The sequence below is a fragment of the Orcinus orca genome, chromosome 1, assembly GCF_937001465.1.
Source record: "Orcinus orca chromosome 1, mOrcOrc1.1, whole genome shotgun sequence".
Lineage (NCBI taxonomy): Eukaryota > Metazoa > Chordata > Mammalia > Artiodactyla > Delphinidae > Orcinus > Orcinus orca.
Window position 1 is genome coordinate 210,692,110 of NC_064559.1, and position 26,045 is coordinate 210,718,154.

The 26,045-nt window shown below is 64.2% G+C and overlaps 1 protein-coding gene across 11 annotated transcripts; it reads right to left on the minus strand.

The window, feature by feature from the left end:
• Window positions 1-5,234: 5,234 nt before the first annotated feature.
• Window positions 5,235-26,045, minus strand: ARHGEF16 (Rho guanine nucleotide exchange factor 16). Of its 11 annotated transcripts, none has more exons than XM_049706131.1 (16): window positions 25,738-26,045; window positions 25,163-25,409; window positions 18,534-19,137; window positions 16,719-16,764; window positions 15,437-15,606; window positions 13,744-13,800; window positions 13,129-13,289; window positions 11,924-12,076; window positions 11,618-11,747; window positions 10,759-10,833; window positions 10,352-10,444; window positions 8,415-8,566; window positions 8,045-8,272; window positions 7,106-7,179; window positions 6,456-6,557; window positions 5,930-6,222 (listed from the first exon to the last, which is right to left on the minus strand). In XM_049706131.1, the coding sequence occupies exons 3-16, from the start codon at window positions 19,116-19,118 to the stop codon at window positions 6,068-6,070; spliced, it is 2,181 nt and encodes a 726-aa protein (XP_049562088.1). In that variant the 5' UTR covers window positions 19,119-19,137; window positions 25,163-25,409; window positions 25,738-26,045; the 3' UTR covers window positions 5,930-6,067. The 11 variants fall into 11 exon arrangements, 10 of the variants coding, with proteins under 10 accessions (XP_033288629.2, XP_004272357.2, XP_033288626.2 ...); XM_033432731.2 differs by having other exon boundaries at window positions 25,163-25,434; XM_033432738.2 differs by lacking the exons at window positions 5,930-6,222; window positions 25,163-25,409 and adding an exon at window positions 5,235-5,923 and having other exon boundaries at window positions 6,456-6,588; window positions 25,738-26,043.

The window sequence follows — 26,045 nt, forward strand, 5'->3', positions numbered from 1 at the left end:
ATGTGTCCTGCTAAACTGTCACTGAGAAGCAAAGTGGATGTTTATTCTCAGGTGTCCAGGGCCTCGGTGGGCACCGCGCGAGAACCAGACGTGAAAATACACTCAGAAGTTTCCCAGCAAGAAGGGAAAGTGTGAGGTAGTCACTGCATTTCCCATATGACCTAGTGATTAAGAGAATCACAACAGTCACAGCGGAAGCCAGGTGAGGTGGGAGCTGAGGCAGGTGGGGAAGAGAAAGACACTGATAAAAGGAAGCGAAACTCTAGTGCAGTTGGAGCTGAATAAGAAACTGTGACCTCCGCAAAAATGCTGGCAGGATGTTTAACGTTCAGATGGGAGGGAATTTCACCTCTCCAGGGGAAGGCAGGAAGGAAGGAAGAGTCGAGCAGAATAAGGAAGCAGATTAAAGCCTGATTGAAGTTGTTACAGATGATCACAGATCAGATTCCTAGACTGCGTTAAACATGCTTCAACCGCATTTTGTTTACGAAAGACATACCTGGAAGGACAGAAGTATAAGCGTACAAAGTAAACAGAAAGAAAGCCGGGCCGTGAGTTCTGTTATTTCAGGGTGAAAAGCATCGTACGTGCCTGTATGTAAACATACACACATCCATGCACCAGCAGTCGGGGCTCAGATTCGTGAAGCTGTGGTGGGTGTAACAGGCGGAAATGATTAAACTGGTGATTTTAATATAAAAGCCAACACAAAAGCAAGACACAGCAGTGATAACGTTTTAATCACCTTTACACACATGCTGTGTATACCTATGCCTATATTCATTTATTTCTATTCACATATGTATACATCTATGTTTAAGTCTATGAACGTCACACTCAGCGAATGGAGAATAACGGAACATTTAACAAACCTAAAATTCCGTCTTTGAAGAGTAATAAAGAAGAATATTCTAACAAGATTGATGAGTTTTTTAAACATGAAGCAAGAAAAAACAATACAGAAGATGGGAGGGTTAACTACAGACACAGAGGATAAGACAGAAAAGAGAGTATTAGGAACAGTTATGTACTAGTAACTTTGAACACTTAGAAAAATGGATATGTTTTGGGAAAGTATAAAATGCCAGGATCAGTGTAAGTAGAAATTAAAAATGTGAATAAACTAGTAACAAGTAAATGCAAACAGTAGTCACAGCTCCACCTCCCCCTCTGTCACCAGGAACACCTGGGACAGGTGTCGGTAAAGGGGGCTGGGCCAGACTTCCAAGACACAGGAACTTGTCTGATGTGAGATGTTCCAGAAACATTAAGTAGAGGAAACGCGACTCATTTCAGGAGGCCAGTCCCAACTGGGTTCTACAACCAGGTGAGGGCAGTACGAGAAAAGAAAATTACAGACTCACAACATGTATGCAGAAAGCCTGAGTAAAATATGCCGGCGTCTCAAAAATATTTAGAAAAAACCCACTTGATCCAATGGGACTTGGACCTGATTAAAATGAGAGGACAGTTTAACATCAGAAAATGTGTCCATGTGTTTGGGTGACGTGAAAAATCACGATGGTCTTGCTAGAAGTAGAAACAGCATTCGATGAAGTTCAGCTCTCTTTCGGATGTAAGTTCTTGGGAAACTGGGTACAGAAAGGCGCTTTCTTGGCAATGGTCATGTGCTAAGAATGTATTAGTTGATTAGGGAAAGTGATGGATTCCAGCAAGTGGCCCAGGCCTCCTCGCCCCCCCACCTGGGCTCCTGCCTCCCCTCCCCCACGTTGCTGGTCTCCTCAGCCCTGATGTGACAGCCTGTATTTCTGGCCGTCCTTCCACATTAGAACTGGGGGCAGGGGCTCGGCTTGCGTCATGCTGGGCCACCTGGACAGGACCTGGGTTGGGCCCTGTAAACTTCGTGGGAAGAATGAACAAATTCCCTTAAAGATGGAGAATCAGATCGTCACTCACTCCTCCTGACCCCAGCAGAGCTTGGAGGACCCCAGGCCATACCATCAGGTGAGCAAAAGAAGTGAGAGGTGTTCAGACCTGCGGGGAAAGGACAGACCAGCCTGTCGCTTTAGGAAAGCTGAGAGGGCCAGAGACAGATTAGCACAATCATAAGAATTTGGCAAAGTGGGCCATAAAGTCATATCGATGATAGGAAGTGTATAAAACCTATAAAAATCTGTAGTTCTAAAATACTGCCAATGACCCACTAGAAAACAGAATACAGAATAAGATCCTGTTCAGCGTGGCAACAAACCCCGGAAATACCGGAATTTATCTCGCGAGAAGATGGGTGAAGCCCTTCACAGTTTCAGATCTTAAGGGCCAGAAAGTGAGGATGCCGGCCCCGGCCAGCCCTCAGACGGACTTGGTTCCAGTGACGGGGTAGATGGGTGACAACTGGGGGGGGCGCGGTTTGGGGCCCAATGTCAGGAGTGCTGACAACAGAGAGCCGGGAGGAGGTGAGTGGGGTTCACCGAAACCCAAGGGCTCGCAGGCGTGTGGGTGGAGAAGCGGGATCTGCACGTCCGAACACTGGTGCACAGCGCTGCTCCCAAGGGGCAGAAACGGCGGTCCAAGGGCTCTACGTGAGGCCTGGGGATTGGGGTCCGCCAGGCACCGTTGGGTCCCAGGGATGCAGTGTAGGCCGAGGGCTGGGCCGCAGTGCCTGTGCGGGCCACCAGGGGCGATAGAGGGCAGCCGGGGCCGGGTTGGGGGGATCTCCTAGCAGGAGGGACCCGTCAGGGATGTTCCCTAGTGGTTGGGAGCAGCCAGATGTGCAGAGAGATCCTAAAACTCTTGTTGAGTGCGGTGAGAACGAGGTCATGGGAACATGCGCCCTTTATGTAAATTATGTCCCCCGCTCCATAGAGGGGAAACTGATTTACAAGGACATGCAGCACATGGGAGGGGGGCCTCCAGGCCCTGGGGTGATGAGCTCAGCTCGGCCCCTGATGCTCCCCCTACAGAGGGCTGGGGGGCCGTCCAGCTGTGTGACCGCCTACCCCTGGCCTCTGTGCTCCCGCGAGCCACCCCTTGTGCTCCCACCTCTCCAGGGAGGGCGGAGGGTGCCCACTGCCCCTCGGGGCTGGGCACTGAGGTGCCCAGGCAGCTCTGGGGAAGGGGCGCAAGCCCCCACTCCTCACTGCTCCACAGTCATATCCACCCTGGTGCCCCGAGGCGAGAGTCCCCTGTGGAAGGGCTGGGACACCACAGTGTCGTTCCCACTGGACCCCGTCTGGACGTAGGCTTTGCTGGAATCGGCTGGGGTCCTAGGAAGCCTCAGTGGCCCCCCGCAAACCCGCTGACCCCACCAGTAGGCAGAGGGCCCTTGGGCCTCTATCTCCCCACTTTGTAACAGGAGGGGCCGGGCTAGGTCCACTCCTGGTGTCGCCCCCTCCCCAGGGGAGCAGGTGTGACAGGCTCCTCCATGGGACCCTCTGTTATCTGGAGGGGGAGTGTCACTAGACACCAACACCAAGGACGTCTGTGGTCCTAAGAGGAGCAGCTCGGCAAGGAGTCAGGTCCGAGCACCCTCCAGCTGGGGGTGGGGAGGGTCCCGGCTGGCCCTGCCCTGGGAGGGGGTCATGATGATGGGATCATGACACCAGGGCCCGCAGGGCTGGACCCCAAGCTGAGCAGAGAGGCCCCTCGGAGGGGTCCCATTAGGCACAGGTGCTGGGGGGAACCTGGGCTTTCCTCTCACTGCCCACAACCCACCCTTCTAGGCCTCTCCAGGCCTCACCGCAGCTGGGGCCCTGTGCTTCCCGATTCTGCTGGGAGGGTTTTTGTCCCGAGCTGGCCTGGTCTGGGCCTCCCCAGGTGGACCCAGCCACCAGCAGCCCCGTCTCCAGTGATGGCCCCTCCCCAGGGTCCCGGGATGTCCTTCCTCCAGGCTAAGCATTCTTAATTTCTGCCTCCGAGGTAGAGGGCCTGCATCCACTTTGCAGAAGGAAACTGAGCTGAGGTCGCTGACCCCAGGTGACTAGAGCAAGGACGTGACCCAGGGCTTTTCCAATTAACTGAAAACGTACCTGGCAACCGAAGGGCGGTGGGCTGGCCTGCCCTCCCCGAGAGTCAGGGGTCAGTGGTAAGAAGGAATAGGCCGGCTGCAGGCAGCTGGGCTTACACACTGATGCTGCCCACCTGCTTCTGCCCAGGGCACGCACACACGTGCACACACACACACCAAACACACACCTGCCCCTCACCCTGGTCACCAGCTTGCCCCACAGCAGCTCCAGGAAAAGAGCAGGACTTAGCTCACAGGTGGGAAAATGCAGGCCCCAGATTTCCACCTGTCCAGGAAGTAGGAGGAGCTGGGCCTGCTCTCTGGTGACCCCACCCCTCAGATCATGCCTCTTTCACTGAGCCTGGCCCCGCGCCATCCCCCCACCCTGCAGAGCACACGCCCAGGATGTTCCTTCCAGCTGCCCCAGGCCACGGAGGTCACCTTAGACGTTAAAGGGAGGAGCTGCCCCTCCCTTCTGGTGATGAACCCCTCCACCACCTGGTTCAGTGGGTGGGGCTGGGATAAGCTCCACCCCCACCCAGTCCCCTCCCCCTGGCCCAGTGCACTCCTCCACTTCCTCCTGCAGCCAGCCCCAGGGATGGAAGGGACAGAGGGCTGGGCTCCCCGAGTTACCCAATTCTGGTCAGCGGGTGGGGATCCACACCCCAGCTTTCAAAGGAAGACAGGGCCCCAGTAGATTGTCAGGAGAATGCTGGGAGCCCCACCCCAAGGACAGCACTGCCTGAGTGAGAAGGGCAACAGGCATGGGTGTGGGAATTGGGAGGGCTAGCAGGGGGCTTCCTGGGGGAGCAGACCCGTCCTCCTCGCACCTGGCCCAGCAGCGCCCTGCCACCCAGGTGGCCATCACCCTCTCCTGGGAAGCAAGACCCTTCTTCCCCAGCTCAGAGGCCAGGCCAGCCTGCCTCTCCCCACCTGCATGTCCCAGGGGATCCTCGGGGAGCAGACCAGCTGGGAGGTGAGGGATGAGAGGACACCGCAGAGGGGTTCCCACAGCCTCTGCCATGTCCCCAAGTCCCCCAGCCCCACCGGCCAGGCTCAGCCTCAAGGGGCTTCATGGGGATGGGCTTGCCCATGACGCTCCAGGTGGACAGGTGAGGCAGGCCCGAGGACTAACACAGGGTGACCATGAATGGGGGCGCAGTACAGGTGACCACACGGGGGGGGACCAGTCCTGCCCACAGCACGTTGGGAATTTCTCAGGGACTGGTATGGCCTTCACTGGGGCTCAGAAATGTGCAAATCCAGGTGTTAAAGAAGTACTTTAATGTCTCAAAGTCACAATTCCAGTGCTGGCTCTGCAGGGTCACCTGCCGGCAGCTGGTCCTCCTCTGGGAACATGGGGCAGCCCTGGGTACTCAAGGCTGGGGCAGGAGGGGTGCAGGAGGGCGAGCCCTCCAGGTCACCCATGCTCTTCTCAGGGCCATCCGCCTCGATCACTCGCCCATGGCATAACTGCCCCGTGGGTGCACAGGGAGCAGGGCGGGGCAGCCAGGAGCTGGGGGACGGCGTGGCCAGCAACCAGGCCTGGCTGGGCTCCTCCCAGGGACGCAGTCTGGGGTCAGGGCTGGCACGGCTCCTGAGCTTGCTGGGAGGATGCCCCTCCTGAGGGCGTATGGCCTTCCTCCTTGAAGTGTCCGGAGCCTGCGCTGCAGCCCATGGGGCCTTGGGAGGCCAGGGAGCTTTCAGGCCCTGGGGGCAAGCCCTCTGCGCTCCCTGGGGATGGACTCCACTTGCTGGAGTGTGGACCAACGCTGCACGGCCGCAGCCTGGCCTGGCGAGGTGCCGGCAGGTCCGGCTACACGTCCGTCTCCACCCGCAGCCGCTCCATCCTGCGCATGTTGCCCTCCACGGCCACGCGGTTGGTGATGCTCCGGGCTAAGTCCTCAGGGAACCAGCCCATCTCTCCATCCCGCAGCCTCTCGCCATAGAGCCATCCTGGACCCAGACCCGGGGCAGGTGAGAGCAGGCTCCTGGGCACCAGGCAGGGGCCCGTGTTGGCTCCCCCTCGGAGCTGCTGCTCCAGAAGACGCCAGGGCCAGGCATCCCTCGGAGCTGACCCCCTTCCCGTCTTGCCCCAGGTCATGTGGGCACCTGGTCTTCCATCAGGTGCTCGGCCCCAACACTGGGCTCAGGGGCTGAGCTCACTCCAGCCAGCCTGCTCCGTCCTGTGCAGGTACTTGCAGGGGCCACCCTCCCGCTTAGGATACAGAGTGACCAAGAACCCACTTCTGGTCCTGCAACTCGGGGACATTTGAGACGTCCTTGAGGGAGGGTACTGAAGGGGGCCCTGGAATCAGGCCCACTGTGAGTACATGCCTACTTCCGGGGTGGGGGCTCTCAGGGCAGCTGACCATGCCAGTGTGCTCTGGACCCTTGCTGGGGCCCCCAGGCTCTCACTCAGCACGGGCCTGCCCGGCCCCTCCCACCTGCCCCACGTGCATCCCCCAGGCCCATCCCCTGTGCTCACCGTCCTCTTGCTCCAGGACCAGGACCACATCTGCCTGCTGCAGTGTGATCTCGTCCGCCTGCTTGGCCAAGTAGGCCTTGGTGATCTCCACCTGGAGCAGGTCTGGCAGGGAGGGCAGGCCTCAGGAGCAGGACTATTCCAGGGAGGGGGTGGGCTCCAGTCCCAACACACCCCCTGTGGCTTGGTCTCGGTGGGGCCCAGGGGCCCCCAGGTGTCCCAGCACACGGTCACGTGGCAGCTTCCCTCCGGCTAAAGCTGGGACCCCTCCAGAGGCTGCAGGACCTGCTGCTCCCACTTTCAGGGCCCAAATGCCCAGCACCAGCAGAGGGTGCACCCAGCTTCTAAGGGGCCAGGCAGGGCCCGAGCCGGGTGACAGCTCTCCGGGCCAGCCCACTCCAGCTCCTTGGCCTCAGTTTCCCCAGCTACTGAGCAACAGGGAGGATGAGGCCCTGAGACAGCGCTGGGCCTGTGTGTGCAGATAGACACACACGTACCTGGGGCTGGGGCCCCTTACCTGGCAGGTCACCCTGGGGGCAGGCTGTGGGGTGGACAGAAGGCTGGACAGCACCTCTCCCCTTCAGGCCCACCCCCCACCCCAGGGCCAGGAAGGGGTTGTGAGCCCTGCTGCGTTCGGGGGGGCAGGCGTTTACCTCCTTTGTTAGTGGGGTCTGGCTGCTGCCTCTCCCAGCGCGTGAGTGCTGTGATCCACCGCGCGCGGTCACTCCTGGGGGCAGAGCGCACGTGAGTGAGGTCCGAGGCCAATCCTACCAGCTGACGACCTTTGCTTCACACTCCCCACCCAGTGTGGCACGGTGGGAGGGTCGGGGTGTCCCTGAGCCCCCCACAGCCTTCGAGGTGGGAAGGCAGTGGGATGAAGGATTACGCTGCCCGGGCACACTTTGGTGAGCTGGCCGGGAGCTGGAGGTGTAAGTGGGTGGCCCCTCTGGTCTCCCTGACCCATTGCGCTGGGGGCCGAGGCGTAGGAAGTCACAGGCTCGGGAAGGAGCGGCAGGCAGGCCTCCCCCAGGCAGGCTGACCCCGAGTCACATCTGGCCAGGGACATGGAGTCGGGTGGCGGCTGCACCCACAGGGCCCAGGCTGCCCTGCTTCCTGGCGCTGGACCCCAAGCGCCCTGCCCCATCAGCTTGCTGTTAGCAGCGCTCAGCCTCAGCTTCCCACCTGGAAAGGGGGCCGTGCTGGAGGAAGCGTGGAGACCCAGCCAGCACCTTTCTGTGCGCTGGTCCCCCCACCGTCTGCCCTCACTGCCCTGCATGGCCCCCACCCTGTGCTCCAGCCCCATTGTCCTCCTGGCAGGGGCCTCCTGCCTCACGGTCTTTGCACTGCCGTGCCTCTGCCGCAGGCCCCTCCCCAGGGCCCCCACCCAGTGCTCCCTCCCCTGCCTTGTTTCTCCTTGGACACACAGGACAGTTCGGCCACGTATTTTGCAGCTAGCGTGTCCCCCTCCCGGGAGTGTGAACTGCTTGAGGACTAGGCTGTCCCTGGCACAGTGCAGTGCCCAGAACCCTGGATCAGGCATCCCGTCCCCACAGAGCTCTCAGGATCACCCCCGCGGAGCCCTCCCATCTTACGCTGAGTCGGAGGATAGCAGGATCTTCTCCTGGCGGCCCTCACTGTTGTGCAGCAGGGTCAGCTGGAAGGTGTGCGGTACGAAGGAGCTGCGGTTGCCGCCCCCCGGCAGAGAGGCCTCCGAGGGCTCCATCTTCTGGACCTGGATGTGGTCCAGCTGGGCGTAGTCCTGGACCAGGAAGCTGTCCTCACTGCAGGGAGACAGGCGGTCGGCCAGATGCTGCAGAGGTCTGTGGGCAGCCCGAGGGCCAGTCAGCCGGAAGGATGCTCTCGAGAGCTGGCCCCAGCCCACCTCCCCGGCTCCAAGGCCACGGCTGCTGCCTGCTCCCCGTCACAAGGCCACGCAGCCTGGCGACCATGGGCGGGGCCCACCTCTTCTTCTTGGTGACCACGAGGACGTCGTTGAACAGGAACAGGTAGCATGTCGGCCGGCTGGAGAGTTTTCGGAAAAGCCCGGTTTCTTCCACCACGAAGAGCTCCCCGCGCTTCAGCAGCCAGCGGGAAGCAGAGATCAGCGGGAGGGACTGGGGGCAGAGCGGGGACAGGGGTGAGTCCCGGGGGGTGGCAGGGATGTGCAGCCATGGGGACTGAGCCCTGCCTCTGGGAACGGGGTGACCAGGCCTCCCTGGGCTGCACCGAGGAAGGGAGTGTGACTGTCCAGGCCTCAGACAAAGGGCTGTTCAGGCCGCGGACAGGAGCTCAGGGGGCGGCTGCTCTGTGCCTGGCCCGGGCCCAGACCTTGCGCAGCGACCTAGGACAGGCCTGCCCTGCTTCCAGCCGGGCCCAGGGGCCCCCAGGGCGCCTACCGAGGGCTCCCCTCAAACCAGGGCACGAAGGCTGCTCTGGGGAAGCCTCCTGGCCCGCCTCACACCAAGCAGGGGGCTCGGATGGCTGCTTCTACGCAGGCTGTGAGGAACCCTGATCTGCGGGGCCACCTCTGGCATCCAGGGGCCTCTGCTGCAAACGGAGCTCCCTCCCCTTCCGCGGCCCAGAGAACAGGCCCGGCTAAGGCAGACACCCCTGCCTCCGCCACATGGGTCCCATGTCGCCATGGCCGGTGCTCAGACAGCCTTCCGCCAGCAAGCTGGAAGGGGAGGGGCAGGCAGGGCAGGCTTGGTGGGGACGGAGCCAGGAGGCCCTGCCCACCAGCTTCTGCCCCCCTGACACGCCCCACCGGACACCTCACCCCTCCTGGGGCTCTGAGCCCCCGCACCCCCACCTGGGCCAGCTGCTCTCCTGCCCTCATGCCCTCCAGTTTCGGGACGTGGGGGTAGAGGGGTGAGAGGCCCGTCAGGGGTCAGCCAGGCCCAGGGTTGGGTCTTTGCTCTGGTCGGGGGCGTATTTCACCCCAAACGTGACATCTGCTGCCCGGCCGAGAGGCTCAAGACCCCGGCCAAGGGTGTGGGCTCAGCGGGTCCGTGGCCGTCATCACCCAAACGCCTCCTCTGTGGAGCCACCCTGACTCACCCCAAGGACCCTGCGGCCCTTGTCGGAGCCTCTGTGCCCTCCCTGCTCGGCCCTCCGGCCCCGCCCACGGCATTGGTTCCCATGGGCTCCGGCCTGCCGGGCCGCCTCTGGGGGCTAGAGGTCAGCAGCTCAGCCTGATTGATGATAAGCTGGGGCCGGGCCCACAGAGCTGCCCCGGGGACTCTCCGAGTCTCCTGCCCCCCCGCACGCCCACAGGGCTCTGCTGCAGCCAGGCCGTGGGGGGAGGGGAGAGCCAGGGCAGTGGGGCGGGGCAGAGGCTGCCTCCAGGCCCCGATTCCAGAGAGTTGCTGCTGGGGCAGCCCCTGGACGGCACAAGGATGGGCTAGTCTGTGGGATGGTGGGGAGCCGTGTGGGCAGAGGTCTGAGCTCTGCTTGCTTGGGTGGAGCTGTAGGCTGCCTAGACCCCCGCCCCCAGGACCAACAGACCCATCCTGGCCCCAGCGGGAAGCCTGAGCTGGCCCTGAGGTCGTCCAGCCCCCGCTCCCAGCACAGCTGACGAGGAGCCTGGGCCCAGGCTGAGCCCTGCCACTGGGCCTGCCACTGGCTCCCCGTCACCGGCCCCGGGGTCTGCCCTCTGCCGCTGCAGACCCACCGCAGGCAAGGGGGCGGTGGAGCTGAGACCTGAGCCCGAGGAGCACGCTCTCAGGTGGGAAGAGGCCTGGAGAGGTCGAGGCGGAGGCCCAGCCCTGGGCTTCACCGGCGGGGGGCAGGGGGTCACCCCCAGAGGCCTCTCTCCAGCCTGCACGCTGGGGGGCGGTGACCCCTGACCGCACACAGAGCCGGGCCTGGGGACAGGTCAGGGGCCGCTGGGGCCCGCCTACCTTGACCTTGCTGAAGTCCAGCTGCGTGTGCAGCGTGTACATCTGCTCCATGCGCTCCATCCGGTGGGCCCCCTCGTTGCACTGCTTCACCAGCTACCGGGCGCGCACGCGAGAGCAAGCGCTGAGGGCCAGACCCCACGCCCGCCCCGTCCAGCCGAGCCTGGCCCCCCGCGGCAGCGGCCCTCACGGCTGTCCTGGTCCCTGCCCCGGCCCGGGCTCAGCGACTGTGTGAGCGGCCCTCTCTCTGAGCCTCAGTTTCCCCACCGGCACCATGAGGAGCTTGCGAGGGACCGTCTGGAGACCCTCTCTGCCCCGCCTTCAGGGTCTCTGCCGACGGGTGGGCGTGGGGACAGAGCTCGGGGCTGGGCTGGGGCTGGGCGCCGCCTCCCCTACCCTGGACCCCTCACCTTGCTGATGGCCTTGAGTGCACGGCTGGCGGCCTTGTATCTCTCGGGGTGGCCCTGAGTCTTGAGGCAGAGTGTCTGCAGGAAGAGACCAGACGTGAGAAGCCACACGCAGCCTTCTGCACCGCGGCTCAGGGGCCTGCCTGGGGCAGGGGCTCCCCTACCAACGCCAGACCCCGGGGGGCACCCAGGCCCCACCCCTTCAGTTCTTGGCTGTGGTGCTCCAGCCTGGGACGCCCCTGAAGCCTCTATTTCTCCACTTCCCCGAGGGCCCGGAGGGTCTGATATCCTGTCTGCCTGGGATGCTGACCCGCCCAGCACGGGCCACATGCTGCCTCTCAGAGCTCAGCTGGGCTCCTGCCATGTGCGGGCTCTTGTGTGCCTGTGTGTGTACGTGTACCTTTCACCCCACAAGGCCCGCTGCCCCATGAGCTGGCATCTCAGAGCACAAGCCACTCCAGGAAGCCCCTCGGAGCCCCTCTGTCCACAAAACGGGGACGGTGACGGTGCCTGGGTCACCCCAGGCCCACGCCAAGGACAACTGGCCGAGGGTAGGGGGAAGCAACAACCCTGACCGATGCTCGGCAGGGGTCTGGGTGACACCGGATCAGACTCAGGACACGAACGAACCCCGTAACCATCAAGCAGATGAACAGAATCCAGCAAGTGCTGGAGCAGCTCCCGGCAGAGGGAGCTCCACGGGCGGTGCTGCTGACAGCGGCCACGGTCACTGTGGCCGTTAACGCCGTCCTGTGATTGTCCTCACGACCATACATGACAGACGCAGCGGGGGGAGAAGGTCAGGAAGGAGCCATGCTCTCTGCCTGCAGACGGACCCCGGGCCACCTCCCTGCGCACTCACGTCCGTCAGCAGGGGCAGCCGGGTCACCCTCTGCATGGGCAGGATCAGGAAGGAGATCATGGGCAGACCCCCGCACGTGGGCCGTTGCTCGATCTCCCTCAGGGCCTCTCGGAAGGCAGCGCTGCTGCTTCTGCAACAGAGAAAGGGGTTCTCAGCCGCGGCGGGAGGCGAGGCCAGTCCATCGGGAGAAATCGGGCGGAAGCTGCAGAAGCCGGGCTGCGAGCAGCAACGTGCCCCGCGGCAAGGGGCCGGAGCCCCCCGAGGCCACCCCCGCCGGCCCCGTCCCGGGCCCCGGGGCCGGCTCACGTCAGCTGCTGCAGGGCGCGCTGCTGGTAGACCTCGTTGGAGCAGTAGGAGACGTAGGGGTGGAAGTGCCGCTCGGCGTGCTCCTCCAGGATGTCACTGACGTCCTCCACGCACACCTGCGCCCTGTGCCGCTTCTCCAGGTCCTCGAAGAACCTGTGGGAGCGACGGTGAGGCCCAAGGGCTGCTGGTCTGTCCATGGCCCTGCACGTGTGAGCGCACACATGCACACACACGCACACGCACAGAGCAAGTCTCCCAGATGCACCCACACCAGGTGCTGGGTGGGTCAGCTGCTAGGGCCCCCCTGGGAAAATCCCAGGACAGATCAGCTCCTAAACCTGAAATAACTGGGCACACACCCGTGGCCAGATCCAAGGCCACTTCCTGCTAGAGTCTCGCAGACTCTAGCCAGCATCGTGGGGAGCAGACGGTAGGACAAAAAATTTGCCACTTTGACTGGATTCCCTGGGACTTGGGTCAGAATTGCCGGGAGCCGCCTGGAGCCCCAGCTGCCTCTGGCCGGTGCAAGGCAGGGGCAGGGGTTCTGCTCCTTGCAGGTGATTGGGGTCTGACACCTGACCGTCTCCCATATGCCTCACCCCAGTCTGCAAGGGGGCAGGAATGGGACCCACCCCCTCAGGTTAGGGAGGGGACGCTGAGGCTCAGGGCGACGCCACAGGGTGTTATGGGGTCGCCTAGGGTGCAGGGCAGTGAGGGGCTGGACCCACACAGGTGCTACCTGGACCTCGCCCTCCATGGGAGTAAACACACACACACGCACACACACACACTTGCTGCCACACATGCATGCACATGAACACACACACACACAGAGGCCCTGGCAGGCCTGCAGCTACACACCCGGCCCCTCCTCCACCTTCTGGCCCTGCAACCAGAGCCCTGGGCCAGGCACCAAACACCTCGGCCCGGAACACGACCCGGGGCTGCAACTCAAGGCCGCCTCTAGCCTGCTCCGTCCCGCGGGCACCTCACACCTCGTCACTGGCCCTCTGTGCTCGCCCGTCCCCAGGGCCAGCTCTTGGTGGCCGCGGGCCCCGTGAGGTTCTCGCGGTCCCTGCCCCCCAGGGCTGCTCCAGGCCGTCCATCTGCACTCGCAGACCGGGGTCACCCAGAGCCCCAACCTCCCCACCCTCGAGAGCCTGCGCCATCGGGTGCTGGGCCGACGGGCTGGGCCCGGGCCTGACCTCTGGCTGGCGCTCAGCACGTCGGTGATGTTGGAGAAGAGGTGGTGGTGCTCTGTCTGGGTCATGGTCGCCCGCAGCTCCCGGGACTGCAGGAACTCGGCCACCAGGATGCCGAGGCTGTGCTGGTACGAGAACTCGGATATGAGGATCTCGAAGATGGCCTGGGGCGAGAGCAGAGCGGACGTTGGGGCAGCTGCGCCCGCCAGGCCCTGCCTGGAGCTGCCCTGCCACACACGGGGCCTGGCCCGGGTGCGCGGGTGACCAGTGCTCAGGCCGCGGGGAGATGACTGGGGGGCAGGGGGCAGGTCGGGACTCGGGCCCCCTGGACAGGACGCAGGCTGGGGCCGTCAGCGCGGCCGTGGGGACGTGAGCCCGAGTCCTGGGCTTGCACTCTGGCTCGGGCACTGACGAGCTGTGGCGCTGGCAAGGGCTCCCACCCTCGCCCGGAAAGTGGGTAACGGTAGCCCCCCCAGCCCCACCCCAGCCAGGGCATCAGCCATCGCTGGGTACCGGGAGGCAGCCAATGGGCCAGTGGGCGACGTCGCCAGGGCTGTGGTCCCCGCGCCCCCCACCGGCGTGTCAGAAGCAGGGCCACGCCCCCAGCCCACCCCTCACCTCCTGCCTCTCGTGCTCCTCGGCGGGCAGCTTGTCCAGGATGCCCGACTCCACCACCTGAGGACGGCACGGGCTCGAGTCACCGGAAGCTCATCCTGCCACCGGGCCAGAGCCAGCACGGAGCCAGAGACGCCGGGCTGGCCGGGCGGAGCTGCACCTCGTGGGGCACCTGGACCGCCGAGCTGGCCTGTCCCTGCTCGGTCCCCTCACCCAGGTCTCTCTTCTCCAACGACACCTCCCCCCCTCAGAGGGGCCCTGGGGCAGCCGAGGAAGGGCATGGGCGTCCGGAGGGAAAGGCCTCTCCAGGGATGGGCCGGGGGCTCTGTCCCACAGAGCTGCCGGGGGCTGGGAGGTGGTGGAGAGACTCAGAAGCACCCGGGAAAGCTGAGGGGCGTGCTGAGCACAGGGCCAAGACTCAGGCACACCTGGGCCAGGTGAGCGAGCACCCTACCCGGAGGTAGGGGTGACACCGTTCCAGCATGGCGCACTGCCCCGCTCTCCACCCCTCAGGGCCCCTGGCCCCTGGCTGCCCCGGCTGGAGCATGGCTCACTCGGCCACACTATGCCCGCCGAGTGCCTGCAGAGCCTGCCGGGGGCGACCCTCTGCAGGACCAGGGCCACCCGATACGTGCTCCCCTCCCCAGCGGGCTGGGCGGAGGCTGCCGGCAGTGCCTGAGCTGGGAAGGTAAATCCTACGCGTCCTCGGACCCAGAGGCTTGGCCGAGACGCCTGAGCTCAGGTGACGGGAGAACCTCCGGCAGCGTTTCTAGGATAAACTGTCCTGGATCCCACCCCTGACCCGGGAGGTCGCGCACATGCACCTCCGGGCACGCAGCTGGCGCCTGGCGGGTGGGAACACACGTGCACTTCCGGAACTTTCCGTCTGCCTGCCCTAACCCCCGCCCCATCTTGGGCCCTCCCTGGCCGGCAGCCCCATGGCATGCAGTGTCCTGGATCTCGGTGGGCGGTCACGGTGCCTCGGCCCCTCTCCTGCCCCACGGGATGCAAATGAGGAGGCCTGTTGTACCGCAGGCAGAAGGAACAGCCAGACGCCCCTCCCTGCTGCCCCCCCCCGCGCCCACAGCCCGCACTGCAGCTCCGTCCCTCGGCTCCCAGGGGACGGCGTCAGGAGGCTGTCTGCCCCACGGCCAGCTGCGCCCCCCTGGGGTAGCGAGAGCTGCCTCCCTGGGTACCTGCTTGGAGCACCGGCGCCTCTGTCCCAGCCGCGCTCTCCACTGGGAACCCACAGCCCTGCGGGGCAGGGACCAGCCCCATTTTCAGGCGTGGAAGGCGAGGGGGCACCTGGCAGTGGCGCACAGCTCCGGCCGGGCCTCTCCCCTCCCCTCTGGCCTCCTCACTTGGACCCTCCTGGCACTTTCTGGGCACAGTCCCCTGGGAGGAGGTCCCCTGTGCCCCCAGGTCCCTACAGGTCAGCCTGAGCAGGGAGCTCAGGGAGGGTGAGGGGCTCACCCGTGGGACGATCGTCACACACACACAGATGACACGCCCCTAACCCCTCTCCCCACCGCAGCGACCAGCCCCACGGGGCCCCGCAGGGCAGGGCAGCTCTGAGGCACCAGGAAGATCTCCCTGCCAGCTGCGCGCAGACAGGGTGTTTCCAGGAGGCCGCTCCCCTCACCAGAGGACCACCCACGGGCTCGGGAGAAGGGCCTCCCCGCCAGCCCGGCCCCACCTCTGGGAGCTGACTCCAGGTGACCTGGGGGGGCCGGTAGCTCTTGACCACGATGCGGGCATCCGCCTTTTGGGTCTCCTCAGGGCTGGAGGACTCATCGAGTAAGTCATCGTCGGACTCGTGGATGGTGTTCAGGCCTCGCTCCCGGATCTCCTGGTAGAACCGGGGATCTGGGGAGAGGGGGTGTGCGTCACCTGCAGGCCTGGGGGCTCTGAGCGGTCCTGGCACCCCAGGAACCCACACGCTGAGTCCTCCCGAGGAGGCCCTGAGAGCGTCAGGTGGTACAGGGCCCCCCAGAGCAGGCTCCCCTCAGGCCGGCTGGCTCCCGTGGCTGAGCTGGCCGAGCCCAGGGCAGGGGTGGCATCCCCGTGCAGAATGTGGCACCTTCAGACCAGGGCTGAGCCAACACGTCAGAGAGTGGCACGGGCCAAACTGCACGGCCTTGGGGTGGGGACTGGGCAGCGGCCGTCCCCAGGTCGGCCGAGGGCGCTGGAGGCCGCCTCCTGAGAGCCCCCCGGCCCGAGGTGAGGTTTCCCGCTCTCCGGCTCTGGCTCTGCAGTGGCCACGCGTTCAGCAGCCCCGCCGGGCGGGTGCGTGGCTCGGGACGGCCCTGAGGCAGCCCCTCCTTGCAGCTCCCTCCCGCCCTGGCTCCGAGACCTGGGGCATCACTGCTGCTGTCCTGGGGGACGAGGCCCGATCCTGAGGCCTCCCCACGCCCGGACCTGTGGCTGTCCACAGAGGTTGGGGCTGGCAGGTAGGGGGCCCTTTCTGGCTGGGGCCCCTTACACCCACTGGCTGCTGCATCCAGGCTGCGCAGGCACCTACCCGCCAACTCCCATGGGGTCCTGCTGGCATCCTCCCCTCGGCAGGCTGAAGGCACTGCTCCGGGCCCTGCCACAGCCCAGATGTCACCCACGGCCCCTGAGCCTTTAACACTGGGTCCCTGTGGCCTGTGTCTCTGCACCCCAGGCCCAGGGCCCTCTGCCTGGCCTTGGTCCCGCCGGCAGGGCCTGGCGCACACAGTGTGTTTAACAAACATCTGCTGAGGGAGAGTGTGGTGGCTCTGTCTGCCCGCCGCCCCGGGACAGCACAGAGTCCAAGGGAACTTTCTAGGCCCATCAGAGCTGCAGGGTCAGACGGGCCACCAGGCCCTCCAGTCCCCAGAGGGAACCCATCCAGCACGTAGTTCTCCGTCTCCCCAAGGATGCCCGAGCGAGACCCGCCTCCCCAGGGCCCAGCCCGGCCGCAGCACCGCCCGACGCCGCCCCTTGGCCACACTCACCGTCCTTGAAGGAGCCCTTGTGTGCGCGTTTCCGCCCCAGCGTCTTCTGTGCAGAGAGACCCAGAGACACGGGCAGTCAGCAGGGAGGAGGGGCAGCGGGCAGCAGTCCCTGCCCCTGGGCCCAGAGACCAGGCCCTCCACATGTGACGCCACGCCCAACACGAGGGGCCTCTGCTGGGCATGGAGAAGGCGCTTAATAAATGTCGGCTCCACAAGGAAGCAGAGGCCAGGGCAGGTAGGACGGGGTGGGATGGGGCTCAGAGCAGGCAGGGCAGGTGACCAAGGGCTGGGCAGGCCCAGGAGGGCCGCCGAGAGGAGATGCTCGGGAAGGTGGGCCTGGAGGGAAGCCGAGGCAGCACAGGTGTGGCTGGGAGATGGCCTAGAAGAGACACTGGGGTGGGAGCCAGGGCCACATGGGGGCCCCACGAGCCCGGGACCTGGGGTGGCAGGAAGAGCAGAGCCTGGCAGGTTGGCGTCCAGCTCCAGCACAGGCCCGGGGCCCCAGCAGCTGCTGGTGGGGCTGCAGGGGTGAAGTGGGGGCGGGCAGGGCTCTCAGGGCCCCATACCCTGGTCCTTCCAGTTGCCACAGAGCCCGCTTCCTTGGCTGGGACACTGTTTCCCCTGACCCCCAGCTGCACGGGTTCCAGGAAAGCGCGCACTGGTTTCTCGAAATAAGCTGGAGCCTGAAATTCCCCGTGCTGGTCTGGAATGTGTGGTGCTCCCAGGTGCACCCGGCTCTCCCTGCTGCCCGCCCGGCACCCCCCAGCGCCCCCACCCCTTCCACCTCCAGGCCCGGGCACCCGCTGTCTCTGCAGCCCGTCCTCCACCTGGCTCCCATCCTGTGTCCACACCTCTACTTTAACCCTGTCTTTTCCGGGACTCCTGACCCCCCCCGGCCCTGAGCTCCTGGGGAGCCCCACCTCTGTGCTCTCTCAGCACCATGAGCACCCCCAGCCCAGACCACGGGGCCCCACCACCCTGGGAGCTCTCCTGGGGCCTCTGCTCACTGGGTGCGTGAGGCCTCAGGAAACGTTGGCTGGCCGCATGAATCAAGCATGAATGAACAATGGCCCTGCAGGCCTGGCCCTGGGTGGGCGTGGAGGTGCCGGGGTCCAGGCTGTGCCCTGCCTCGCAGGCCAGGGGTGTCTCTAGCCCAAGGACAGCGGTCCTCCCTGCCCTGCCCCTCTGCACGCTGGGTCACCAGCATTCTGACAGGTGGTCTGGGCTTCTCCCCAGATCAGGGCCAGGGCTCATGGTCTGGGCAGAAGCCCGTGGTGGAGGAGGCCACCGGGACGGCGCCTGTGGGCACAGACAGCCCTGAGCCGGCGGTCAGGCAGGGCAGGGAGGGAGAGCGTGCAGGGCAGCATCCGACTTCTGAGCTGCCACAAGCCCTCCTGAGTCCCCGACGGGCGCCCCTCGGGCAGACAGATTCCAGGCCAGTCCATGCTGCAAAGCCATGACTGAAATCTGTCCTTCAGATGGGCTGGCTCCCCCTCCGTGCTCAGAGTGACTTGGAGAGAAGGGCTGGTTCCTCCCCGGGCTCCGCTCCCCGCTGTGGCTGAGAGCCGGGGTCCTGGCTAACACCTTCGGTCTTCCTGAGCCTCAGCTGCCTCATCTATAAAATGGGGACATTCACACTCTGCTCACGGCCCGGCTGTACAGCTTAACTGGAACAAACCCTCCCAGGAGCCTGCACAACGTGCACGGCTGCGTGATGACGTGAAGGTGTGCTCGGGCCCCTTCCCTGCCCACGAGCTCCCGAGGCCCCTTGAGGCACGGCCCCCGCCCCGTTGCCCAGGCAGACGAGCCCCCTACCTTATTTCTGGCCGCGGACCGAGCAGGAGGCTGGCTGGGCTCCTCGGCCAGAGCCGGGATCTTGGGGCTGAGCTGGACGGGGCCGCCCTCACCGCTGGGGGTCCCCAGCCCCTTCATGGCCGCCCGGTAGGATTGGTTCCTCAGATTTCGTCTCAGCATCCCCCCAGGACCCGTGTCCACATCCATGTCGTCCAGGGAGAAGCTGGGGGCCGGGAGGAGCCGGGGGTCCCGCCGGGCAGCCTCTTTGCTGAGCATGGCCGCCCCAAAGCTCTGATGGCGGGCCGGGGTCTTAGCCTTGCTGGACACAGCCAGGCTCCGGGGGATCAGCTGCTGAGTGCCCATCTTGAGGGCTGCCGGGCTCTGCGTGCTCAGGACGATGGTCCTGGGCTCCTGGGCCTCAGGGGACGGCGACGGGGGCACCGGGGTGTCGGGCTGGAAGGCGGCATTGCTCCTGCTTTGCAGGGGGCCCCGGACCATCGGGAGCCGGGACGCTGGGTTTCCCTCGGTGTCGAGTTGCAGTTCCGAGTGGAAGCGGTGTTCCAGGAGCTTCTCCTCCAAGGAGCTGTCCGAGTGCTGCTGGGACATGCTGAGTGGCCGCGGGGACCTGGGGGAAAGGACAGAGGTGAGGGCAGCCCTGCTGCAGCCGGAGCCCGAGGTATGGCTGCCAGGATGCGGTGCTCAAAGGCTGGCTTCGCAGCCAGGAGCTGAGCTGCTACACCCTGTGCCTCACTTTACAAATATGTAAAATGGGTACAATAATAAGTACCCAGCTTCCTGAGGATGCTGGGAAAGGTGGGGAGCTCATCCATGTCGTGCTTAAACAGGGACCTGGCCGCCGAGGGGCTATGGTGTCACCGGTGCCGAATAGAAGGTTATCTGTGAGCCTCGAGAGGAGCGGCTGAAGGTTGAGAACTTCATACGACGCAAACGTAACATGGGGAGAACTCACTCCTTTCATTCCTTCCCATTTACTTTTAATAAGAACAAGGATAGCCACCACTCACATGCTTTTTATAAATGCAGAACTTCTGAACGTTAAAATTACAAGGGCCGGGTAAGGGTGGAAGCCTTGTTCAGATGGAGAACTAAGATTCTAAGTCACCCGCCCAGGTGGTCCCACTGGGAGGGAACCTCAGCTCAGAGCTACACCACGGCATCCCGTGCCACTTCCCCTGTGGACCTGGGGAGGACCGCTGACCCAGGAGTTTATCCAGCAGCTCTTGGGGGGGGAGGGCACGCCCTGCTCTCTCCCACCTGGGTGCACGCAGCCGGAGGGGGCCAGGCCTGGGATGGTGGGCGCCACCAGGGACCCACTGTCTGTCCCTGGACCCACCCGGCGGGTTCCAGCCCAAGCACACACACACACACCTTGGGTCCGGGTGCTTCCCCCTGGAGGTTCTGAGCTTCAGCCCAGGAATCCCTCTGACAGGAGGCTGGGAAGGTCTGGCCACATGGGGTGGCCTAAATCACGGCACAGCGGGAACAACTCAGGGGGCCCCAGAGGCCTGGCCCTCCGCCCTGCTCTGCTGCCCCAGCTCCCAGATTCTCTGGCTAAAAGCATCCCAGGAAGGTGTGAGCAGCTCAGCCTCCCGGGCTGCAGGGAGGGGCTGCCGCTGGAGCCCTGGCCACGCCCACAGCAGGAGGACGGCCCACGCATTCCTGGGGACATTCTGAGTCCCCAGGCCTCCCTGGGCGCTGGCAGCCGTGGGTGGGTCTGCACCTTCCTGGGTCGCCCTCCCTGTGTTAACTTGGCTGCACTGTACCCAGGCCTGGCCGAGAAATGGGTTTCTTACAGGTTTCCATCTATGCAGGCCAAGCAAACGCACCCCAGTGGGCATCCAGGAGACGTCCAGCTCCTGAGTCCTTTTATCTAGCCACCGTGTATTTCCCATGGGGGTAGTTTACATTGTATAACACGGAGACTGTGGTGCCCGTGACCCCTGCCCGCCCCATCCCCTCATTCTTCCTCCTTCCTCTCCCTCCTCCCCGTCTCAGGCCCCAGGCCTGAGTCCCCTCCTCTGAGCCCAGGCCCCAGACCCAGCCAGTGGCACACGTCCTCTCCCGGGAGAGGGCAAAGGCTCTTCCAGAGCCGGAAGGTGCCAGACGGAGCCTGTCAGGCCAGCCCTTGCTGGGTGTGATCTCAGTTCCAAACAAGGCAGCCGCACCCACAGGCCTGGGGCGCCACCAGCCCGGGACCCAGGCCTGAAGGGGAGGGGCACTGTGCCAGGGGCGTGGGCCACTGCCCTGCTCTTGCATGAGCTCCAGGACCCGGGCCCGGCTGGAGCCGACTCCTGGGGCTGCAGCTGTCGCAGGACCCCTGTCTTCTTCCTCCTACTGCTTAGCTGATCACCGAGCTACCTGGGCATAGATTCAAAGGTCAAACAGCACCGGGAGGAGAGACTTATCATCCAAGATAGGCGTCCCCTCCTCCGCGCCACCCTGTCCCCCACAAACCACCACTCCTGGCTTTGCAGCGTTCCCCCAATTTCTAAACAAGCCCACTCGCTATTTTGAGATCTCCTAGCCTGGGGCATCACTCACCCTCCCCGGGCTGTGTGAACGAGGCTCCGCCCCCGCTCCGCCATGCCCAGTGAGTGTTTGTGTTAGCCTGGCCCCGTTAATAATTCTCTCTTGTTTACTGGCTGGCTTTCTTCCGGTTAATTTTCCCCCGTGCATTCCAGCGTCCCCGCCCTGGGCATCTGGATCGTGTGCTCCAGAGGGTCCAAGCATCAGTCCTCTCTCCCCAGGCCCTCCCTTCCCGGCTCTCAGGGCAGGAGCTCAGCCCCCTGACCCCCACCTGGCATCCTGGCCCTCCCTTTCCTTCCTCCCCCCACACTGAGCTGGGGCCCAGCCCCTGGCACCTTCCCAAGGCAGCATCAAGGGAGGGAGACCTCTGAAAATGTCTTCTTTATGCCTTTAGAGTTCCACTGGAGATTATTTTTTCCAGAATGGAGAAGCCGTCTTCCCTTGCCTTCCTGCTTTCACTGCCAACGAGACATCCGACGCCGGTCTGACTTCACCTCCTCGGTCACGACAGGAGGCTCTCTTCCCCCTGCTCCGCTTTACCACCTATGGGGACAGGCACGGCGACGGATCCACGTTCACTCCCTGAGCCACAGGCTTGTGCATCCTTCCCACCTGTTTTAGGTCCACGTGTTTTCCAGTGCTATTTCTTTGATAAATTCTCCCACCTCCGTTTGCTCTGGTCTCTTTCTGGAACAGCCTTTAGTGAGAACCTCTCACTTCCGACCTCTTCTCTCCTTCTCCTTCATCTCTTGTTCCCCTTTGTGGGAGAGTCCCACCTTTCCACCAAACGATTGTTGTTTTCCTGGTCCCATGAAGAGCTCTCTCTTGCTCTTTATGCAGAGCAGCCTGTTCTTGTTTCGCGGATGCCACACCCTCTTTCAATGTCCCAGTCAGCTGTCGGCTCCCATTTAGGAGACAGGCGTGTTCTGGTGGGAGACCCGTGTGCCCTGTGAGCACACACATGAGCGCACACACGTGAGCACATGCTTCTGCCTGGCAGGCTCTTTGGGACTCCCCACAGGGTCCATGTCTGGAGGCTTCTCCTCCAGCCACCTGGCTCTAAGAGCATCTCTTCCCGCATCCTCACTGGACGCTGGCCCTTGCCTGGTGTCCTGCAGCCAGTGCAGGGGAGGGCCGAGAGCACAGTCACAATGGCGGCCATGTTCTGTGGGCAGCAATGCCACTGAGAGAGAGAGAGAGACCAGACACCCAGCAGTGACCACTCGAGCCGCAGAGGCAGGTCTGCTCCCCAGCAAAGGCAGCCCTGGGAAGCTCCCCCACCGATGCCCACGGCAGCGAGGGCTGCGTGCTGTCTGTATGTCCCTCTGTCTCCCTGGCGAGCCTGTGCGTCCTTCAGGAGCAGGGATGATTTCCTATCTACGTCCCCACAAACAGTTGGGCTCAATTCGCAAGCTGATGTGTGAACGCTGATATCGTGGGCACCTGCCTGGCTCTGCTCTCCCTGGAACCGTGTCTTCCTGAAGAGGCCTGGGTGTTCCGTGTGGAGAACTATAGCCCACTTGGTACTTTGCTTCAGGTGTGCCGAATCCACCAGGGCAGCTCCACAGGAGCTTCTAGACCCATCCGTGCCCCCTCCCGGGTGACGCCCTGCTGTTTCTGCTCAGGGTGGGCTGGGGAGGGCCCCTTACGGCTGAGCCCTGGGAACCACAGCTTCTCCCTTTGCCACTAAGCAGCCCTTCCCGGTGTCCCCAGCACATGTGCAGGGGTGGGTAAGGGACAGGCGGGGCTTGGGTGGGAGGAGCGGGGGCTGGGAGTCCACAGGTGGAGGTGGGGGAGGTCTCTGGCAACCTCAGGTGACCCGACCCAGCCTGTCTGGTCCTATGTTGCACTTGGCCCTGCCCTGGCTCTGCATTTCACTGGCCTGGCCCAGAGGCCCCTTGCAGCCCAGCACCCCTGGAGCCCTCGTTTTTCCTGACAGATGGGCTTCCCAGGACCCCGGCAGGCTCGGCACCGTCCCTCCTGCTGCCCTGAAGAACACAGCCCTCCTGGCCTGGGCCTGGGGCTCTGGTCGCAGCAGCTCTCACAGCCACCAGGACCCAAACCGCACCGAGTATGGGACCTGCCACCCCTTGGGTGACGTCACCACAACACCTCCATCCGTGGGACGTCTGTCCCTCTAGGTCCAGCTGACGGGCCCCTGCCTGGCGGGGCTCGGCCTCCCTGGCACCGTGCACACGACCCCATCTTTGCTCAGACAAACTTGACCCACGATGATGGCCTTGTGTTCGGGTAATTCTGCCCGGCCAGGTTCCAGACCTGGAGTCACATGGAACGTGGGGCAGGATTTGGCTTCATAAACCCTGCAGCGCGTAGCAGACACTTCTGTCTGCAGGGTGGCCGGGGGCAGCTGGGGGCTCTCAACCGGAGCGGCTTGGCCCCCGGGGGACACTTTGCCAAGTCCGGAGACATTCTTGGCGGTCACAGCTGGGGCTGAGCTACCAGCCTCTTGTGGGCAGAGCCCAGGGACACTGCTCAATACCCTACAGGGCCCAGGACCACCCACGACAAGGAATCATCCGGAACAAACGTCTGCAGTGCTGAGGTAGAGAAGCCTCGGTTCAGCTAACTGGAGAGTCACCCGCCTCCCTAGAGGTTGGGAAGACCCGCCTGGCCGTCCTCAGTCCCGGACACAGCCTGGCAGTGGGAGGGGCAGTGGCAGGCCTCGTGCTCCTCCCACCCCGAGCAAAAGCCTCCTGCTGTCTCCTTCCTATGATGCCTCCGGGCACCGGCAGCCTCAGCCGGCAGCGCCCACCCAGACAGGCCCACCCGTGGCTCCCACTCCCGGCTCTGAATCCAGCCGCCCCATAAACCCAGCCCCCGTGCCAGGCTTGGCTGGCACACACAGTGTTTCCCCAGAGGAGCTCCGGATAAGAAATCAGAGCCCTGACTCCGCCAGGTAGCCTGGACAGGTGACCCACGGGTGTCCTATAAACACCTTCTCTCCTTGTGTGTCTAGCCCCTCAGGGATCTTCTGGACGGCAGGCATTTCCCTGCTCTGCTAGGTGAGGAAACCAGGAGCAGAGGGAATGTGACCCGCTGAGGTCAGGCTGCCGGTCAGCGGAGAGCTGGGCAAGGAGCCAGGCGCTGTCCTGACCCAGATCACTGCCCCAGTGGGCCAGCTGGGTGAGTGGCGACTCTCACTAGAAATAAAGATGCTGGTACAGGCGGCCGGTCGCCCGAGAGCGACAACGGCCACAGGCGAAAGAGAGGGGCAGCTGAGATCCATTCAGAAACTGAAACTAGAATTCCAGGACCCAGCCGCGGGGAGTGGCCGTGCCCATCGGGTCACGCACAGACTGGCATCTCAGGGGCCCCGCCGGCAAGCCACGTCACGCCACGTCACTCTGCACCTGGTTTCCTCTCGTGTGGGTGAAGAGCGTCTCCCGTGTAGGGTGAGAGACACCCCCTGTCCCGAGCCCCTGGGGAACCAGAGCCCTTGTGGAACAGAGATGCCCCTGCCCTGCACAGATTCCTCCCCTGCAGGTGCCCAGGTAGGAGGGGGAGGGGCCTCCGCCAGCTCACTCCCCCATGCCAGGAGAGCTTGGGAAAGCCCTGGGCAGTGCCCGTGATGTGATGCTGGCTTCTGCGGCCCATCTGCAGGGTGGTAACCAGAAGAGGATCCAGCTGCAGCTGAGTCAGCACCCTCTAACTGCTCCCATTGCATGGAGCAGGAAACCGAGGCCCAGAGGGCTTAAGTAACAGGTTACACAGAGCTGGGATTTGGACCTGGGGTCCCCGCCCTTAAGCACGAGGCAGCAGGGGTGCAGGGCAGACTGGTTGGCCTGACAAGCACCCACTGGGCCGCCACCAGGAGGTGCAGATTGTTCACCTCCAGGTCAGATGCAGAGCTCCCGGCCGCCCCCCCCACCGCGTGCCCGCTGCTGGGCTGAGGTCCACACATATCTCAAAAAGATCCTTGCTTCCCGGATGCAGAAACGGAGGGTGGGCAGCTAAGCCATGTGTCCTGGCAGTAAGCGGGACCCACAGCTTTGGGAGCCGAGCCCCGCCCTCCTCCCTTCCCCCTCCTTCTTAGCGGGATGGGATGCACGCCAGGACCCCTCCCTGCCGCCGAGTCTGCCTACCAGAGTGGGGGAGCAGTTTGTTCCCAGTTTGATGTGGGGAGGGGGTCCTCATTCTTGGGGCTGCTACTCCTGGTGCCAAAGCAGGTTTGGGCAGCAGATTCTCCCGGGTTGCTGGGAGGGTCGTTCCGTGCGCACCCTGCCCCGCCTTTTCAAAGGTCCTGGGGCTCCCTAGGGTATCTCAGCCCTGATGCCCCAGTGGGAGCTCTGGCTGCGAGTCCCGTCCAGGGCGAGGGAGTGTCCCCTAGGGCTCAAAGGAGGGGAGGAGCAGGGAGCTGGGACGCCCGAAGCCCAGGGGAGCGGGGTGGGGGGGTCAGAGGTCAGGGGCTCTAGGTCCAGCCAGGCTCTGTCCCCTCCCACAGCCCCCGCTGGGCAGCCACCGCGGAGGCGGGCAGCCGCAGAGTGACGCGGCCCCCGGGGCAGGGCTTGCGGGAAAAGCGAAGGGGAAGAAGTGCGCCCTCGGCCTTGCCAGCCCCCTCCCCAAGGCTCATCCCCACCACCTCGCTCACCCGTCCCTTCCCAGGCCCACCTGTCTCCCAGGCTCACCTGTTCCCCCGTCACCTGTCCCCCAGGCTTACCTGCGCCGTGGGGCGGAGGACGGAGCTACGAGCTCGGCGGCCGACGGGAGCCGGTCCACCTCCAGGCTCTGCAGGCCCCGAGCTCTGTCCCGGCCGCTCGGTCCCTCCCTGTTCCCGCCCCCCCACTTCCTGTGCGGCCCTGCAGGAGGCGGCAGCGCTCCGGCCCCACCAGGTGGGCGGCCAGGTGGGCAGGGCGCGCGCCAGGCAGCTCCTGCTCCGAGTGCCGGGCGGGAGGGGCCGGCGGGGCGCGCCCCAGGTACCTGGCTGCGCAGCCTGCGTCACTGTCCCCACCTGGCCAGCCGGCGCCC

What these genes read in the sequence shown, in the direction of transcription:
- ARHGEF16 (XM_033432730.2), bottom strand. Translation starts at nt 19,118, where the DNA reads ATGTCCCAGCAGCACTCGGACAGCTCCTTGGAGGAGAAGCTCCTGGAA. An exon ending in GGTCCGCGGCCAGAAATAAG is followed by an intron (nt 16,765 to 18,533) that starts GTAGGGGGCTCG and finishes CTCTCTGCACAG; the next exon opens with AAGACGCTGGGGCGGAAACG. An exon ending in CTGCTATCCTCCGACTCAGC is followed by an intron (nt 7,180 to 8,044) that starts GTAAGATGGGAG and finishes CTCTGCCCCCAG; the next exon opens with GAGTGACCGCGCGCGGTGGA.